Here is a 17058-nt window from a genome sequence, read left to right on the forward strand (position 1 = left end):
ATGATTATCCTTAAGTTGCATTGTTTTCTTTAGCAAGACTTACTGGTATTCTTTCCCCTTGTTAACCTGAGATCAGTTTGTCTTCTACTATATTTAACATGTAGAATAATATATAATGAAAATCATTAAAAATCTATGAATATTTTATTTTTTCAGACATTTCATGTTTTAAATGTAATATAGTTCTACCCAAGACAAGACTGGCAACCTGTTAAAAAATATCTACATGTGAAAAATACATTTAGAAATTTTTTAAATTTGTGGCTATAATTTTCATTCAGAGTTAAGCAAATTGATTGCTGAAATCTATCTGGGTTTATTTCTTCCCAATAGTATGTTTCACTCACATTATCTTCTATAATTGCCACTTGTACTTAAGGAAGTAAATCAATACCTATATGATTCAAGGTACTATTTGTACACAGTAGGGTTTTTTGTTTTTGTGGATCATTTGTATCAAAGGTACTGTTCATAAAGAACAGTGGTATGGTAGGCTACAAATGGACAATTCCACATTATTTATACAGGAAATATTTAAAATGTCGTGTTATATCAGCTGTTAGGATGATGGAGTTTAAATATCCCTGCAGGGTCAGGAACAAACCAGCTCTCCCATAAGTCGTTGTGAACACTAGGGAAGTCCCAAGGTTTATGTCTTCCATTCCAGTGGAGTAGTTTTGCTTCCTGCAGAAAATGCTCCGAATATCTGGTATCTGGATTCCAGCCTTCATTGTGTTTAGAGGAAAGTAATAGGTTTGTTAGGAAATTAAAATTTTATATTAAAAATTCAATACAAGTTCATCATAAAAAAAAAATCAGACAAATCAATGGGTATGCAATGAAGAATTTACCACCTACCCTAATTTTCCAAAATAACCACTGTTGAAGAGTTTCTCGTGAAATTCTTCCAGTAATGTTCTACCTGTATACCAGTGTGTGTGTGTGTGTGTGTGTGTGTGTGTATTTTTTGTACCTTGCGTTTTAAAATTACTGTCTTGGAAAACTGCACAGCAGCACATGTGAATTCACTGAATCATTTTTAATGACTGCATAGAATGGATATATGACTGTTGAGTGAGTTTCTTATTAAGGACATTTAGGCTGTTTCTATCCCTTCACAAGCATAAACAATGCTACAATGAACAGTCTTCTATGCATATCTTGTATAGATAATATCTGTAGGATAAAATCTTGTATATGGAACTGCTAGATTGAAGGGTCTGTGCCTTATAAATTTTGATAAGAGATTGTCAAATTGTCTCCCAAAGACTTTGTATTAATTTCCCTCCCACCCAGACTTTATAGTTCTTTTTTCTCTGCATTTTCCGTCCTTAATATGGCAGCATTTTCTTTTAAAGAGTCTTGTGTTTACCCTATAAAATGTGACTGAGAATGAGATCTACTTTTTAACAAACAGCTGCCTCCATTTGAATATTACTCTCCTCATAAGTAATCGCTTAGAGACTACGCATTTACCTTGATATTGTTATTGATCAGAATATGTTTAGAATATCTCTTCCAGAAGTACATTAAGATCTTGTGAATATAAATTTTTTAAATATCCCTATCATGTTACATTTTCTTTCTAGGAAAGAGAATGTGGTATTTTTAAAAAAACAACTGAAAGTCCATTGAGTCAAGAGAGGATGAATAGCTAGAATATTATTATTCTCGTTTTAACATACGATGTAAGAGGGAAACACCCCCCTCCAAACCTTTCTTTCATTATTCATAAACATAGCTGTGCAGGGAGTTGCAGAAGAGGAGCTAGGTGTTTGGGCTATAGTAGCATAATTGGAATAATTATCAACTTCCAAAGAATCTATACGAGGAAATGCTCATCTGGGGAGCAGAGCCTTCACGTGGGAAGTCTCCAGGAAGTAGGACATTGTCTCTCAGCCGCACGACTGAAGGACTCTGTAGGGGCTTGCGGTTTTGCTCTTAGCTAAATAAATTTCATAAATTTTAAAAATCTTAAGCCTACCTGTTTAGACCCAAACGTAATACCCATTAGTGTTACACTGCTTTCTGCTTTCAACAAACTCTAAAACGGAATCATTTTTCAAATGATTTCTGTGTAGCTTTACTTTGCAGACCATCCCTGATTCCAAAACGTTCAGCAGAGATGTAGGCTCTGTTCTACAAGGAAAAATGACTTCTCTCCCTTGGGAAGATTCTGCCCCTTCCTACTTGTCAATAAGTTAGATGCGTTCATAAAATGTAATTCTGAGTCTCTGTTCCAAGATCAGAAACTGCTCTAACCCTACCGATCTAAGCTCCGCATAGCTGTTCCTACACAACATTTTCATAGATATTCCACTTTGATGGGATTTTCTACACACTCATCACATGGAAATGTTGATGTTTGACCTAACAGTGAACCCAACATTATTATAAAGCGAATCAGACAGACTATTAGTGTCCTTAATGTCCCCGCGTCATCCTTGTATGCATATGGATGCTCAGAAAAATCGGGAGATTCTGGTGAGGCAGAAGCAAATCTATACAGCATCATTCAGAGGAGGCAGTAACCCAACTTCCACAGTTTTGTCTGTCCTTCCTTTTACAAGGGAGAGTAGGGGACATATCACCTTGCAGGATTGTTCTGAGAGAAGTAATGTTCACGTCTATCCCTGGAGCCTAGCCCAGGGCTTGGCAGTGTATGGGCACCTGGTAAATATAAGTCCACAATCCATTGTCTCCAGTTCTAAAATAATCAATCCCCAAATGTCTGAAAACAAAAAGATTTTTAATAACTTCTTTGGCAGCAAAATCTATAACCCTCTCAGGGTACTGAATAATGTAAGTACGTGCACAACATTACCTTTTAAAAATTCAAAACCTTTCTACATTTCTAAACAGATCTGGCCCAGTGGTTTTGGCTAATGGGTTGTGGCCATATGTTTGAATGAATGTGAATGTCTTCTGTGCCAGGCTCTGTTCTAAGCAGTTTACACATATTAGGTAATTTGTTCCTTGTAAAAACATAAGGTTCTATTAGCTTCCTTTTACAAGTGAAGAAACTATGGCACAGAGAGCTTGAGTAACTTGCCCAGGGTCATAGAAAAGAGCAGAGTTGGGACTCCAGTCCATACCCCAGAGCCTGTACTCCTGTAGTGAAGAGTGAATAAAAGACTTGAGGGACTCACGTAGTGCACAGTCATTAAACAACTTCTTTTTAAAAGAGAAATTGCCGGCTATCTAAATTCATCATAAGCTGTTATGCTTATTCATTTGGTTTTGTCCACTATGGGCTACTGCAAGAGGGCAATAAAGGCATGTGAAAAAGTTCTGACAGTGAAAGTTCCATCGTAACAATAGTTCATGTTTAGCAAGCACATACTATATGCTAAGCATGAGTCTAATTGCTTTTCCTGAATTCCTAGAAACACACCTCTCAGGTCATTTTTATCACCTGCATTTGCAGAATCTGAGGCTTAAGTAACGTGTCCAAGGTCACCTCCAAGGTCACCTGGAGGATTTGAAGTGAGGAAGCTGGTGCAATAGCACACGGTCTTCACCTTGGTGCTCACTGGGTCTATAAAATGCACACTGGTGTTCTTCTGAAATACTTACCCAGGTGCCTTATGTGCCACAGGGGGTTGATGGTGGAGTATTTCCCGTGAAACACAATCAGCATTGGGGAGGTGGCCACCCCTCCTCCCAGGGAGCTGCTGTAGAGATTTTCCCTAAGAAACAGAATAGAAAAGCAACGTTTGTCCTGGAGTCCCACAGACTCAGATGAAGTAGAATCTAATCATTTTAAAAGGTGTAAGACAGTCCCTCACTATATAATAAGTCTATGGTCTTTCATTTTTCTCCAACTTTTTATTCTGAAAATTGTTAAACCTACACAAAATTGTAAGACGAATACCATGAACTCCCATGTACTTTACCTTGATTCACAGAGTGTTAATATTTTGCCATTTTACTTCTCAGGCCTTTTTATGGCAAACTTCGAAGATCCCAAATTCTGATCCTACATTATTTAGAATGACTTTACTCACAAATTCAAGGTTATGATAATATTAAAAATATCCAGATAAAAAAGATGGACAGGATATACAATGCCATGATAATAGTGGTTGTGTTATTTTTATTTTCTCTCTTAATACTTCAATGATGAAAAATGATTTAAAAATTCAATCTTTATTTTACTTTACTTTTTTTAGCTTTAAGTCAGTCAATGTATTATGCATATTTTAAAGTTGATCTAGGACTTCCCTAGTGGCGCAGTGGTTAAGAATCCGCCTGCCAATGCAGGGGACATGGGTTCGAGCCCTGGTCCCGGAAGATTCCACATGCCGCGGAGCAACTAAGCCCGTGCGCCACAACTACTGAGCCGGCACTCTAGAGCCCGCGAGCCACAACTACTGAGCCTGCGTGCCACAACTACTGAAGCCCGCGCGCCTAGAGCCCGTGCTCCGCAACAAGAGAAGCCACCACAATGAGAAGCCTGCGCACCGCAACGAAAAGTGGCCCCCACTCGCCGCAACTAGAGAAAAAGCCCGCGCGCAGCAACGAAGACCCAATGCAGCCAAAAATAAATTAATTTAAAAAAAATTCTAGAGTTGATCTAAAAAAATTCAGTCTTTAAAAAGTTGACTTTACAAACAGGACTTGATAAATTTCATTGGGGGCTTAAACTGACGAAAGACCAAACACAGACATTGCTTTAGGAAATCAAGCTGGATTTATTTTTCTAAAGGATCCTTAAGGAAGTTAGCGATGTCAGGATACACAGCACATTTTCCAGGACAGATGGAAGGGCAAATTTCCATACCCTAAGATCCTGCAGTTATGGATTATAATGTCTAAGTGAATGAGGGTAATATCACTGTTCAGGAAACCCAGCATTCTCAATCTTAACAGGCCAGAGGAAGTCTGAGCATAGGCTAGTTGGAATATATGCCTGAGATCATCAAACTTATTGTTATATAATATATAATATTATTACTGAGAGCAATTCAGTACAGTACATTCAGGCATCTCCCTCAACCCCTACAGGCCAACATGAGTTTAGTCCAGGTATGTTCCTGAGCTCAGTACAGTGGGATCAGTACAAGGATCAATTGCTCTGATGTCTCCAGGAACCAGACTCACAGGGCCTTTGACTGGTTGGTTGTAGGCTTACCCCCTAACCCATACAGGTATAATACCTGTTCTCTCCCTTCCTTAAAATGTTGAAATACCTTCCTGAACCTGCTCTTCTGGAATACTATCTTCTGTCTATGAATTTCAAACATGGCCTATAATGTTTTCCCCATCATATTTCTTTTGCTAATGATATTGCATTTAATTAATTTACAATAAAAAGGTAGTTCATATGAGTTCCTTGATATTTAAAATGTCTTGTATTATCAATATGTATAAAGATGAAGCTTGTAAATTGTCTTGTTCAACTCTTCTATAAGCTTTCTAATTTTTAGTCTTTATCATTTACTGAGAGCAGTATGTTAAAATTTCCAATTGGTATTGTGAATTTATAAATTAGTTTTTGGAATTCTGTCAATGCATGCATTATAAATTTTAAGGCCGTGTCATTAAATGTTGTTAAGTGTTATTTTTAAAAAAGTTGACTTTATAAAATAATTCTTAAAAATAAATCTATGTAAGAAGGAGAAACTCGACTAAGATAAATGATTTGCAGTCAAAAAGGTTCACTAGAATTCTGGGAGAAGGTTTAAAAATCACATTACTAAACAATTTATTAGAAAATGTTTGTATAATAAGGGATTGCACAGGATCTCACCTCCTATGACACATCGTTTGAGAACGGATTTTTCATCCACTGCTCCCTTTTTTCTCAACAGTGCCTCTGTAAGAAAATCTGACCTCAGATGTCTGAAATGTTTCTAACCCCTGAGCTATGCATAGAAAATTAATGGAATAATTTTACTCCCAAGCATGGAAAAACTGGTAGAGGGCCACACATACTCCACATTTTTTTGCATCCATTTCTCCAACTGTTTGGTGATACGCTGGTGCTTCCATTCCGTCATGTTGGCAACAATCACACCAGGATTGAAAGAGCAAGTGCTGGGGCTGATGCCAAGGTCTTTTATCGTCTTCTTCCGGTAGTCCAGATAGCCCATGTACGTGTTCTATAAAGGAAGAGGATATGTGTGCTTTTGACCAAGGAATCTTTTGTTTCTGGAAAATAACCACTTTCTTGAGACCATCATGCAGCACCTGTGCTTCCTCCTGTGTCACTGGCCACTTCCTGGAGTCCTTTCCCAGTTTTCTCTTGTTTCCCCAACCTCTAAAAACTGAGTGCCCCTAGTCTCATGTCCAGCATCTGCTCCTTTCTGCAGCATCAACTCCCTAGACAGCCTCATCTTGTCTCATGGCTCTAAATCTCTCCGTGTAGACAGCCCGGACCTCTCCTCTGGATTTCCAGCTCCACTACATCTGCCAACTCTATTTGTCCTTGTGGGTGCTTAGTGAGGCAGCTCTCCTTACATCCCAAAACTGATCCCAATCCTATCCCAAACCTGCTTCCCTACAACCTGCCCTACCTCAGTGTCCACTCCATCCTTCCAGTTCGACAGAACACCTAAGGTCATTAGGTCATCCTAGACTCCTCCTCCTCACTCACTTTTCATCCAGATCTCAGCAAATCCTGTCCGTCCCATCTTCCAAAATATATTCAGAAGCCAACCACTTTTTTTCCTTTTTGACCGCGCCACGTGGTTTGTGGGATCTTAGTTCCCCGACAAGGGATCGAACCTGGGCCCTCAACAGTGAGAGCGTGGAGTCCTAACCACGGGACCACCAGGAAAGTCCCCAGAAGCCAACCACTTCTTACTGTCTCTACTACCTTCCTGGTCTGAACCATAATTACCACTCACTGGATTTCTGCCAGCTCCTCCCAACCTGTGTCCTGCTTCCACCCTTTTCAACCCCACTCTGTCTCAGTGTTACTTATCTGCTCAAAGCCCCTCCAGTGGCTTCCCCTCTCATTCAGAGTAAAACCCAGACTCCCTAAGATGCCTGCCATGCCCTCCACCATCTACCCTGCCCCCATTACCTCTCCAACTTCTATTATTCTCCTCCTTGACCCCTCTGCCACTCTGACCTCCTTGTTCCTTTAATACACCAAACACACCCCTGCCTCAGGACCTTTGCATTTGCTGTTACCTCTTCTGAAATGTTTTTCCCCTAAATATCTATTAAGATAGTTGCCTCAGTTCTTTCAGGTGTAGGCTCAGTGACAACATCTCAGTGGAGCCTTCCCTGATCACCCAACTTAAAATCCAACCCCACCTCCACCCTGATCCTCTGTTCAATATTTTACTTGCTTGCTGACCACCTCTTCCCACTAGAATGCAAGCTACCCAAAGGCGGAATTTTAGTTTTATTTGCTGTGTTACTAGCACCTAAAACAGTGTCAGACACATAGCAAGCACTCAATAGCTAGTTTTGAGTGAATGTAAAATGAGGAAGGACACACTATTTCACCCACCTCATGGGATGCTCAAAGACAACATGGATGTAATGGAACTATTTGAGCACTTTTCTATGTGCAGGCACTGTTCTAAGAACTTCACGCACATTACCTCATTAGTTGCATACAATAGCTTTACATGTATTAACTAATTTAACTCTCCCGATAACCCTACCAGAGAAGTACTGATACTGTTATTACCTCTATTTAAGAAATGAGGGAGGGCTTCCCTGGTGGCGCAGTGGTTGAGAATCTGCCTGCTAATGCAGGGGACACGGGTTCGCGCCCTGGTCTGGGAAGATCCCACATGCCGCGGAGCAACTAGGCCCGTGAACCACAACTACTGAGCCTGCGCATCTGGAGCCTGTGCTCCGCAACAAGAGAGGCCACGATAGTGAGAGGCCCGCGCACCACGATGAAGAGCGGCCCCCGCTTGCCGCAACTAGAGAAAGCCCTAGCCCAGAAACGAAGACCCAACATAGCAATCAATTAATCAATCAATCAGCCAAAAACAAAAAAGAAATGAGGGAGAAAACCACTGATTAAGTAACTTGCCCAAGGTCACAAAGCTACTAAGTGATGGAGCCAAGATTTTGACAGGCAGGTCTGGCCCCAGGGCCTAGGCCTTAAAGTGTGTCACAGCTTAAATGTCACACATATAAAATTATTTCCTGGAGCTTTTTTTGAAGAACAGCATTCGATTCGTAATAGCATCTTGTATTGTAAAGCCATTCTTTTGCTTTCGGTGTTACATCTGGGTTCGACTGTCTTCATTTCTACCAGGGTAAGGAGCTCTTTACCTTGGAACAAAATCAGTATTTTCCTCTACTGAAAGGAGTGGGGTGGGGAATAATGGTCAAAACTCTGAAAACAGAACCAAAGGTTCAGTGAGTCTCTTTTACAGAAAACACCATCTCTGCCGTAGAATGTGGTTGCGAGTGACTTAGATAACAACCATCGTTTCTGGAGCATTTACTGGACACTTTGACATCATGTTATTTCATCACAACTCACAAAAACACAACCAAATAGATGTTATTGTTGCCATGTTTCAGGTAAGGAAAGCGGGACTTGCAGGGGTGAGTAACTTGCCCCGGAGTCGGCGGGAGCAGAGCTGGGATGTGAATGGGAAGCCCAGGCCCCTGGCTGTCTGCCTCCCAGCAGTCCCCCAGTCTCCTCCAAGGTGAGGATGACACTCGTTCTGAAGTGCAGGGAGGAGAAGGGGCAAAGGGAGGATTCCCGAGACATGTGCCCACCTGCAGCCCCACAAGTCTGTGTATGTCCTGGGAGGAGGGCAAATCGCAGTCATCTGAGAAAGCTGCCGCGTGGCCCAGGGCCAAGGTGGTGTCGTACAGCTCTTGGATGTCCCCTGGATTCACAAACACCAGGAGTTAACAATAGTATAGCACTCATTCTAGGGCTAGATAGAGACTTCGAGCTTAAACAATCACAGATTTTGCTGTGGGGGAAAAGTATGTGATCCATGGTTTCAAGTGGCTTGGCAATTTTCTTGATAAGAATAGGTCATATCAATTTAAAAAGCCACTTGATAATAAGCTCAGATCAACACTGGTCAGATATCTTTATTTCTGTTGCTGTGTATGTACGGCACCAACGCTCGTCTTATTTTGCACGCGGGAGAGAGAGAAGGTGACATTTAACACTAAAACTTAGCTCGCTTCTAAGAATGTTGTCAGTGAGGCTTTATCCCCCTACATTTTAGGCGTGCAGGAAAAGGAAAGGCCACCTATTACAGGCTTTTACAAGCTACTTATTACAGACTTTGACAATCAGAGAGTGGCTCTCAGAAAGTCAACTGGATTGTCCCAGAAAAGTATCAACCCCTGTTTTCAAAGTATTCCCTGATTAACAACAACACTATACTCCCAAATTTAATAAGCAATCAAAATCACTGAGCCACTAGATATTTCAAAAATGAAGAGAGACAGTCATTCTACTTATCAGCTGCTCTGTTTCCGAGTGTTCTTGGCATCGGTGAGCATACCTTGTACGATTACGTCATCATCCAAATAGATGACTTTCTCGTGTTGATGGATAAGCAGAGGGAGATAAAATCGAACAAAGTTCAGCTGTTAAAACAACAAAAGCAGTGATGGTGGGGAAGAGACAGAAGGCCCAGTGACTAATAGGGGTGCTGGGGGGGGTCAGCTTTGACCATGGCCTCTGCTCAGCTCCAGGTCTGGAGCAGAATAAAACAGAGGCTGCAAAGAGGCCTCGCCCGAGCTTCCTGGTGCCCAGTTTACCTGGGCCCTGGGACTGAAACCAGCGCTGGTCAGCAGTTCTTCTAGATCCAAACCCCCCACTGCTGAGACTGTCCCCGCTTTCATCTCTGTGAACTGATGCAGCGGGAGTCACAGAGGCTGTCAATCTTTCTGGCCACAAACTGCCTGCCTTCCTCTACACTCAGTAATTTGACTACTGTCAACTAAAACAGCCTTAAACACACATGCGCATACACACACACATGCACACACACACATGCAGCACATGTGTGTGCGCACACACATACATAAACTCACATGTGCATGCGCGTGCACACATAAACGCACGTGTGCGTGCGCAGACACACATATACGTGCACTCATACATACACGCACATGTGCGTGCGCATGTGGAGCTCATCTCACACGTCATCACATCACACACACAGGTTCACCCTCTTAGCTCCTTGAACCAGAAAAAAGCCAGAGAAGCATGGGCTGAGGATGGGGGTCTTAATGTTTTAATAGCTACAATACTGTATAATGCAAAGTTCCAACTCAGCTAGCACTCTTGAGAATAAATATCTGGAATTGGGAAAAGATCTTATCATCAGAGGGCTTCGAATTTAGTTAATTTTCAAGGATGGATTTAAACAATAATCACATGTAGAAGGGGGCTGCATTTTCTGTACACCTGCCATCAAAAACACCACTCTTTATGCAGAAGAGGGTCCCTTTTGTAAGAACTCTTGCAGTAAAACACCTTAAGATTCCCAATGTCAGGAAGAAAGTTGGTGTCTCCTGAAAGTATTAGTCAGTACTCTGAAGTATATAATCCATCTTGTTACCGTTTTTCCTCAGCTGCTGGGATACTCTGAGCTAAGTGTAAGGTCCCGGCATGGTACACACAACTGCCTCTGGGCTGGGAATAATTTCTCTAGGCCTCACAACTCGGGCCCTCCCCCACCCCACAGGCGTATTTACACACATAAATGCATCCTGCATTTTCTTACGCTTCGTTTCTTCTTTCATAGCTTCATTATGGTTTATGTAAACCATCTTACATCCTTTCTGCAGTAGGTGGCTTTTGAATTATAAATAAGCAGAGTTTGGTGGACATCTAAAACTGCTAGGCTTCAAAAATATTCTGTGTGCTTCCCAGTGGCTGGCGCTCCGCACCGAACGAGGTTTCACCGAGAACCATCCCCGACATGTGCGATCCCTACTCACAGGCTGGAGCAGTTCAGGCCTCGCGGAGTCTGGTCTGATCTTTCCTTTGAGGACCATAGGGTTGAATTCCACGATTTTAAAGTTTATTTCTCTCAGTTTAGAATGTTCGATCCATTTTCTAAAGGGATGACAAAAACAAAAACAAAAAACAACCTCGAGCACACACCTCCAAACTTTCCTCAATTTGCCTATTGCCTCAATCTCTTGCCTCCATAGAAAGTTAAAAATAAAATATGTGCAACCTTAGTAGAGTCTAGTCTATAAATCCTTCTGATTTTTTCCCCATCTGGTTTAGCTTTGAATCTTTTTTTTTTTCTCATTCACGTAACTTTCTGCAAAGGAAATGAAGCAAAACAGTAATAACCAAATATCTCCCCAGATCCACATAATCTCCACAGGAAACTAGAAGAACAAAAAGTGTTCCTTCTTTCTTATAAAGCAGCATCTGTGGTTGACGGTGCTCTCTTTGCCATGGGTTAACAGCTCTGTAAGGAAGCCCGGCCTTCTGAACCTGCTACTTTGACTGAATCGTGTTTACTCTGCTGCTTTGACTCCAGGGATGATTTGAATTTACCTTTGCATTACCTTTGCATTGAGAAGATTTACCTCAGTCTTCTGTCCTTCCTCCCCACTTTCTCTTCCTCCTCCTCTCCACTCTCTCCCCTTACGTGATCTCAGTCTCACAGAACTTGAAATACCTTGAACTTCCCTTCATCTCTGCTCTCTCCACTTCCTCCAACCTCCTTAGAAACAGTCACTGTTAACAGCCGGGGATCTTTCTGGGTCTTTTTCTTTACAGAAATACATATATGTACGTGTACAAATTTACAGTTTGGGGGTTTTGATTTCATTGCCATAGATTGAATGTTGTGTCCCCCACAGATTTGTATGTTGAAACCTAGTCCCCAGTGTGATGGTATTTGGAGGTGTGGATTGTAGGAGGTGATTAGGTCATGAGGATGAAGCCCTCGTGAATGGGACTAGTGCCCATTATAAAAGACGTTCATCCCAGTGAACTCCCTTACTCCTGCTGCCATGTGAGAACACAGCGAGAAGACAGCCTGCTATGAAGCACGAAATGAGCCCTTACCAGACATGGAATCTGCTGGCACCTAGAACTTGGGCTTCCCAGCCTCCAGAACTTGAGAAGTAAATTTCTCTTGTTTTTAAGCCAAGCCATCCAGTCTGTGCATTCGGTGACAGCAGCTCAAACAGGTTAAGACATTCATGAAGTGGGTCATACTATATGAGGTGTACTGCAACTTGTATTTTCCACTTAGTAATATGTCTTGGAGATATTCTATGCCTTCTTTCTTTATTAATAGCTGGATCATATTCTATAGTTCATTTAAATATTCTTTCACTGATGGACATTTAAGCACTTCACAATATTTTTACTACTTCACATAATGCCGAAATTAACACTGTTGTACATATATTTTGGTCATATGTACTAGAATTTCCGCAGCACAGATTCCCAGCTGTTGAAATGGAACGGTGAGTCAAACTATATATGCATATACCATTTTATTAGATATTGCCATATTGCCCTCCTAAAATTGCTTTACCAATTTATGAAGTGTACATTGTGTAAACAAGGAATAAGCATGTCCATTTTCCTGAACAGGATGGTGTTGTCCTATTTAGTTTTTACCGTCCTGCTGAGTGGACAATTCCACGCCATTGTTTTAATTTGCGTTTCCCTATTAGTAACATGGAATGCTTTTTCATGTTTGCTGGCCATTTATAGTTTTTTTTTCTATGAATTGTCTGTATTCTGTGCTCATTTTTCTACTATATGCTCATCTTTTTGAATTTTTTTGGTAAGAATTCTTTATACATTTTGGATAGTAATCCATTGTCTATAATACATGTTGAAAATATCTTGCCTAATCTGTTGTGTGATCAGTTTCACTTAGTGTTTTTCATCAGTTAAAACTTTTTAAATATTAGCAGTCAAATCTGTCAGTGTTTTTCCCTTGGGCTCAAGGAGTCACTCTCCATACCAAAATTATACAATTATCCCGCATTTTAGTAATACATTTAGAATTTTATTTCCTGTTTATTTCTTTTAAATCCAACTCCAATTTATGTTTTAGTATGGTGTGTGATAGGAAAGAGACCGCTTTGCAGTTTAAAAATTATAATTAGTGATGATTCTGAGCCATATTAAATTATTATATTATATTAATAGTCTCTCAGGTTAAGAAAGCAGAGAAAAGAGAAACTTTTAGAAAGAAAGACTCATATAAACTGCTTAAGGATTGGGTTTCCTTCATTCATTAGATAATTCACTTCTGCAGAATGGTGCATTGCCCTACCGGATTAATGAGGCTTTGCTAAAATTTCCTTAGCTAGGAACACGTTTGTCAGGCCATCAAGTAAACCTCAGGTCATCCCCTCATTAATTTGAAGGACATTTATCAAACCAAAGAAAGAAGGGAATCCATGTAAAGAAAGACAAGGACAATTAAAAGAAAGTAGAAAACTCCAAAGTCTATAGTACACGGATTACCGTATTCTGGACAGAGTGTTCCGGAGTCCAACTACATAGAACAAAATGTTGGCATCAGTGTTGCTGTAGATGCTGTTGATGGCAGCCATGGCCGCACCCATCCTCCCTGCTGCTGCACAAATCACCACCGGAATCTCATCTTCCATATCCTCAGGAGTCTCAGAGTCATCATCTGGAAACACCAAAATCAGAGCCTTGGAACATGAAGGAATGTCACAGTCTGACTTGTCTTCCACACTCCAGGGGGAAGATAGCGTAGTGGGGAAGAGATTGCCGATTATTCTCCAATATTCAGTCTCTCCTTCTTCTCTTAGAAATACAACATTGGGGGCTTCCCTGGTGGTGCAGTGGTTAAGAACCCACCTGCCAATGCAGGGGACACGGGTTCGAGCCCTGGTCTGGGAAGATCCCACATGCCGCGGAGCAACTAGGCCCGTGAGCCACAACTACTGAGCCTGCGTGTCTGGAGCCTGTGCTCCGCAACAAGAGAGGCCACGATAGTGAGAGGCCCGCGCACCGCGATGAAGAGTGGCCCCTGCTTGCCACAACTGGAGAAGGCCCTCGCACAGAAACGAAGACCCAACACAGCCAAAAATAAATAAATAAAATAAAGAATTATAAAAAAAAAAAAAAAGAAATACAACATTGGAACTTTAGCTGGCACTTAGCCAACCACTAAGAATATTTTTCCAGACTCCCTTGCAGCTAGCTCTATGTGATCAAGTGCTGACCAATGGGATGTTAGTGCCAGTAAATGTGCAACACCTGAGTTTGCCTTTAAAAGGAATATGCTTACCCTCCCCTTTTCTTTTCCCCCTTCCCATTGCCTGGAATGTTGATGATAGGAGTTAAAGCAGCCATCTTGGACCATGAGATGGAAACTGCCTCTTGAGGACACCAAAACTATAAAATAGAAAGGATCCTGATCTGGATGATTATGGAACTGACACATCAGACTTTCACTTGAGAGAGAAAATAAACTTCTATTTTGCTTAAGTCACTATTATTTTGGAGCTCTCTTAAAGAAGCCAATCAGATAGCCTAACACATACACACAGTTGAAAAATATGTGAAGAACTGAAAAGCCTCATTTGATTCAACACTCTTCAACTCTTGTCTGAATTGGAATATTTACCTTGCCTACATTGCTATAAAGTATACTGCTTGTGATCTTGCTTCCTGTTATCCACCCTCTTGTTGAGGGAGTCAAAAGTTGATGGCAAAAAAAGGAGATAAATGAAAAAGTATGACTAATGCATAAGATGAATAATTGATTATTCTTCTGATCCTTGGCTATGATATAAAATACTAATGTCATAACATCATATTTCGGTACCACAACACAACTTTTAGGTATGAAGAATAATAATTATCAGTATGTAGAGTATTCACTATCAAACAGATATCTGATTTTTACTTAAAGCTCTCTCTTTCTTTACAGATGGCTTTTTGCAAAATCTCTATTATTCAGACCCAGGGTAGTTTTAGCTGATATTTAATCCAACAAACATGTATGAAACTAACCACCAGGTACTCTGCTTTGTATAATTTAAGAAATATTGAAAGGCCTCCCTCTTTATCTCCTACATCTCTTCCACCACCTTCCTCCACAAGTGAAATTTCCACCACTACAATAATTTTTCAAAGTATATTTGCTGGCATGAGATAATGCACATAATACAATGTTAAGGGTGGGGGGGAGAGAACACAAAATTCTCTCCAGTATTTGATCCCAATTTGACACATGCATATTTGCAAATGGATCTATGTCTATTTATAGAATTATGAGTAATTTTAATTTCCTTATTTGTGTTTCTTGTATTTTCCAAACTCTCCAAAGTAATTACAGGTTGCTTTTATAAAGAGAAAAAAAAATTTCTTAAGGGATTGTTCCTTTTGGACTAAACTGTCATCTTGGGGAGGTCCCCTAACCATGTGGTATGTTGCCTAATCATATGGTACCTGCAGGCATCTAACTGATCTGCCTAAATGAAAATTTGACACCATGGGAGAACTTTAAGCAATGATGTTTCTTCATTGCTTAAAGTTCTCCCATGGTTGCTATAGGATAGAGCCACATTCCATTCCTGGCACACATGGATCCAGTCCCTGTTCACTGCTCTAGCCTTGTCTACTTCTATTCCAGCGTTGCAAAAATACTAGCGGTTCCCTGAATACTGACACCATGTTGTCCCTTATCTCAATGCCTTTTCACAGGCTGTTTCTGATGTCTGGAATATTATTTTCATCCCCTCCTGCATGTCTAACTATTACATATTCATTCCAAATGCAGTATAGACATTGGAGCCCCCAGGAAGCCTTTAACAGCTCACTAACACAAATTAGTTCAGCCCTCACCCATGCTCACTCTGTCTTTGCTTGTGGGTGGATTTACCAGCTGCACTGCAATTTATTTGGTAGCATGTCTTTCCTTTCTCTTCTGTAACACTAGGAGCTCTGTGAAGGCTGGGACAGTATCTTGTTCACCTCTGTCTCCTCTGCAGCTAGCCCAGTGCCTGGAACATGGTAGATTCTCAATACATTTTGGATGGTTGGCTGGTTGGCTGGCTGGGTGAATTTATTAGAAACCTCTATTTGAGCACTTACCACACTGCATGGGAAGAATCTATTCATGTGTATGTCTCCTATACTAGACTGTAAGCTCACTGTGTTATCCCCACTGAGTCTGGCACCTAGCAAGCACTTAATGAAAGTCTGCTGAAATCAACTAAACAGATATGATGCATTGGCCTTAGAGAACAGGGCCCTAGAGGAATAATTCATGGGTGACTCTTAGGGGCAAAGAAAGAGGGAAGGGTTGAAAATCTGGGGCAGTACCTGGCTGTCAGGCTCAGATAGAGGCCTTCATCAGGCTATGGGCAGAATGAGGTTGGAGGAACACGTCCCCATGAAAGAAGAGCACCCTAAGAGAAGGTCAAACACTGAGTTTACAGCTCTGCTGCAGACACATCACACCACCATACTGCTTAAGAGCCTCTGCCAGTCAGAGAACCTGGGAGCTAACCTAAGCCAAAAATACTGCTCTCTGCCTAGAAGTCTTCCCTGGACAGAATGATAGATGAAGGCACATTGGAGGAAGGGTGGGAAGATTTTTCAACTGTAATTCTTCACCAATGCCTCATCCTAGCAGATCTTTGGGATCAGCCATTGTACTACTTGGATCTGTTACACCAAATGCTGCCTGAGCCAGACCATTAAAAGGTTTGGTTATGAGAAGCCATTTGGTGCCCATAAAAATCTCATAATAATGGCATATGGACTAGAAATTTATTATATTGCTTTAGTCCCTTCTCACAAGTAACTCTTATCAAACAATGTCCATTTCTAGAAGAGGTGAAATGTCTGCTCTCCCAGTGCCAAATCTCTGAATCCCATTTCAAATTAGAACTGTTTTAGCCAAACATATAAACTTGCTGCACCCCAAATGGGCCAAGAGTGAATCACCAGCATGCTGATTGCAAGGAAATTGTCAGGAGATTCCATGGAATGTCATTATCAGGAGATTACATAGAATGGTACCATGTTTTTCTTCAGTACATGACTTCCCAGGGCCTCTGGACTTCATGTTATGACACTAGTTCTTTGAATTAATGTTTTAAAAATTGTGAAGATTAATATGGAAT

At 41.0% G+C, this 17058-nt stretch overlaps 1 protein-coding gene across 5 annotated transcripts in view; it reads right to left on the reverse strand.

Moving 5' to 3' along the window:
* Window positions 1-125: 125 nt before the first annotated feature.
* Window positions 126-17058, reverse strand: part of GLT8D2 (glycosyltransferase 8 domain containing 2) — a 57527-nt gene continuing 40594 nt past the window's right edge. For 4 of the 5 annotated variants that reach the window (XM_068561592.1, XM_068561591.1, XM_068561594.1 and 1 more), the window contains 7 exons: window positions 13415-13586; window positions 10900-11017; window positions 9453-9537; window positions 8704-8816; window positions 5938-6104; window positions 3577-3689; window positions 126-725 (listed from right to left, as the gene is read on the reverse strand). In XM_068561592.1, the coding sequence (XP_068417693.1) occupies window positions 553-725; window positions 3577-3689; window positions 5938-6104; window positions 8704-8816; window positions 9453-9537; window positions 10900-11017; window positions 13415-13586 (941 nt within the window). In that variant the 3' untranslated portion in view covers window positions 126-552. The remainder of the gene's footprint in view (window positions 726-3576; window positions 3690-5937; window positions 6105-8703; window positions 8817-9452; window positions 9538-10899; window positions 11018-13414; window positions 13587-17058) is intronic. The other variant, XM_068561595.1, reaches the window with a different exon arrangement.

Source organism: Eschrichtius robustus, chromosome 13, assembly GCF_028021215.1.
Source record: "Eschrichtius robustus isolate mEscRob2 chromosome 13, mEscRob2.pri, whole genome shotgun sequence".
Taxonomy (NCBI): Eukaryota; Metazoa; Chordata; class Mammalia; order Artiodactyla; family Eschrichtiidae; genus Eschrichtius; species Eschrichtius robustus.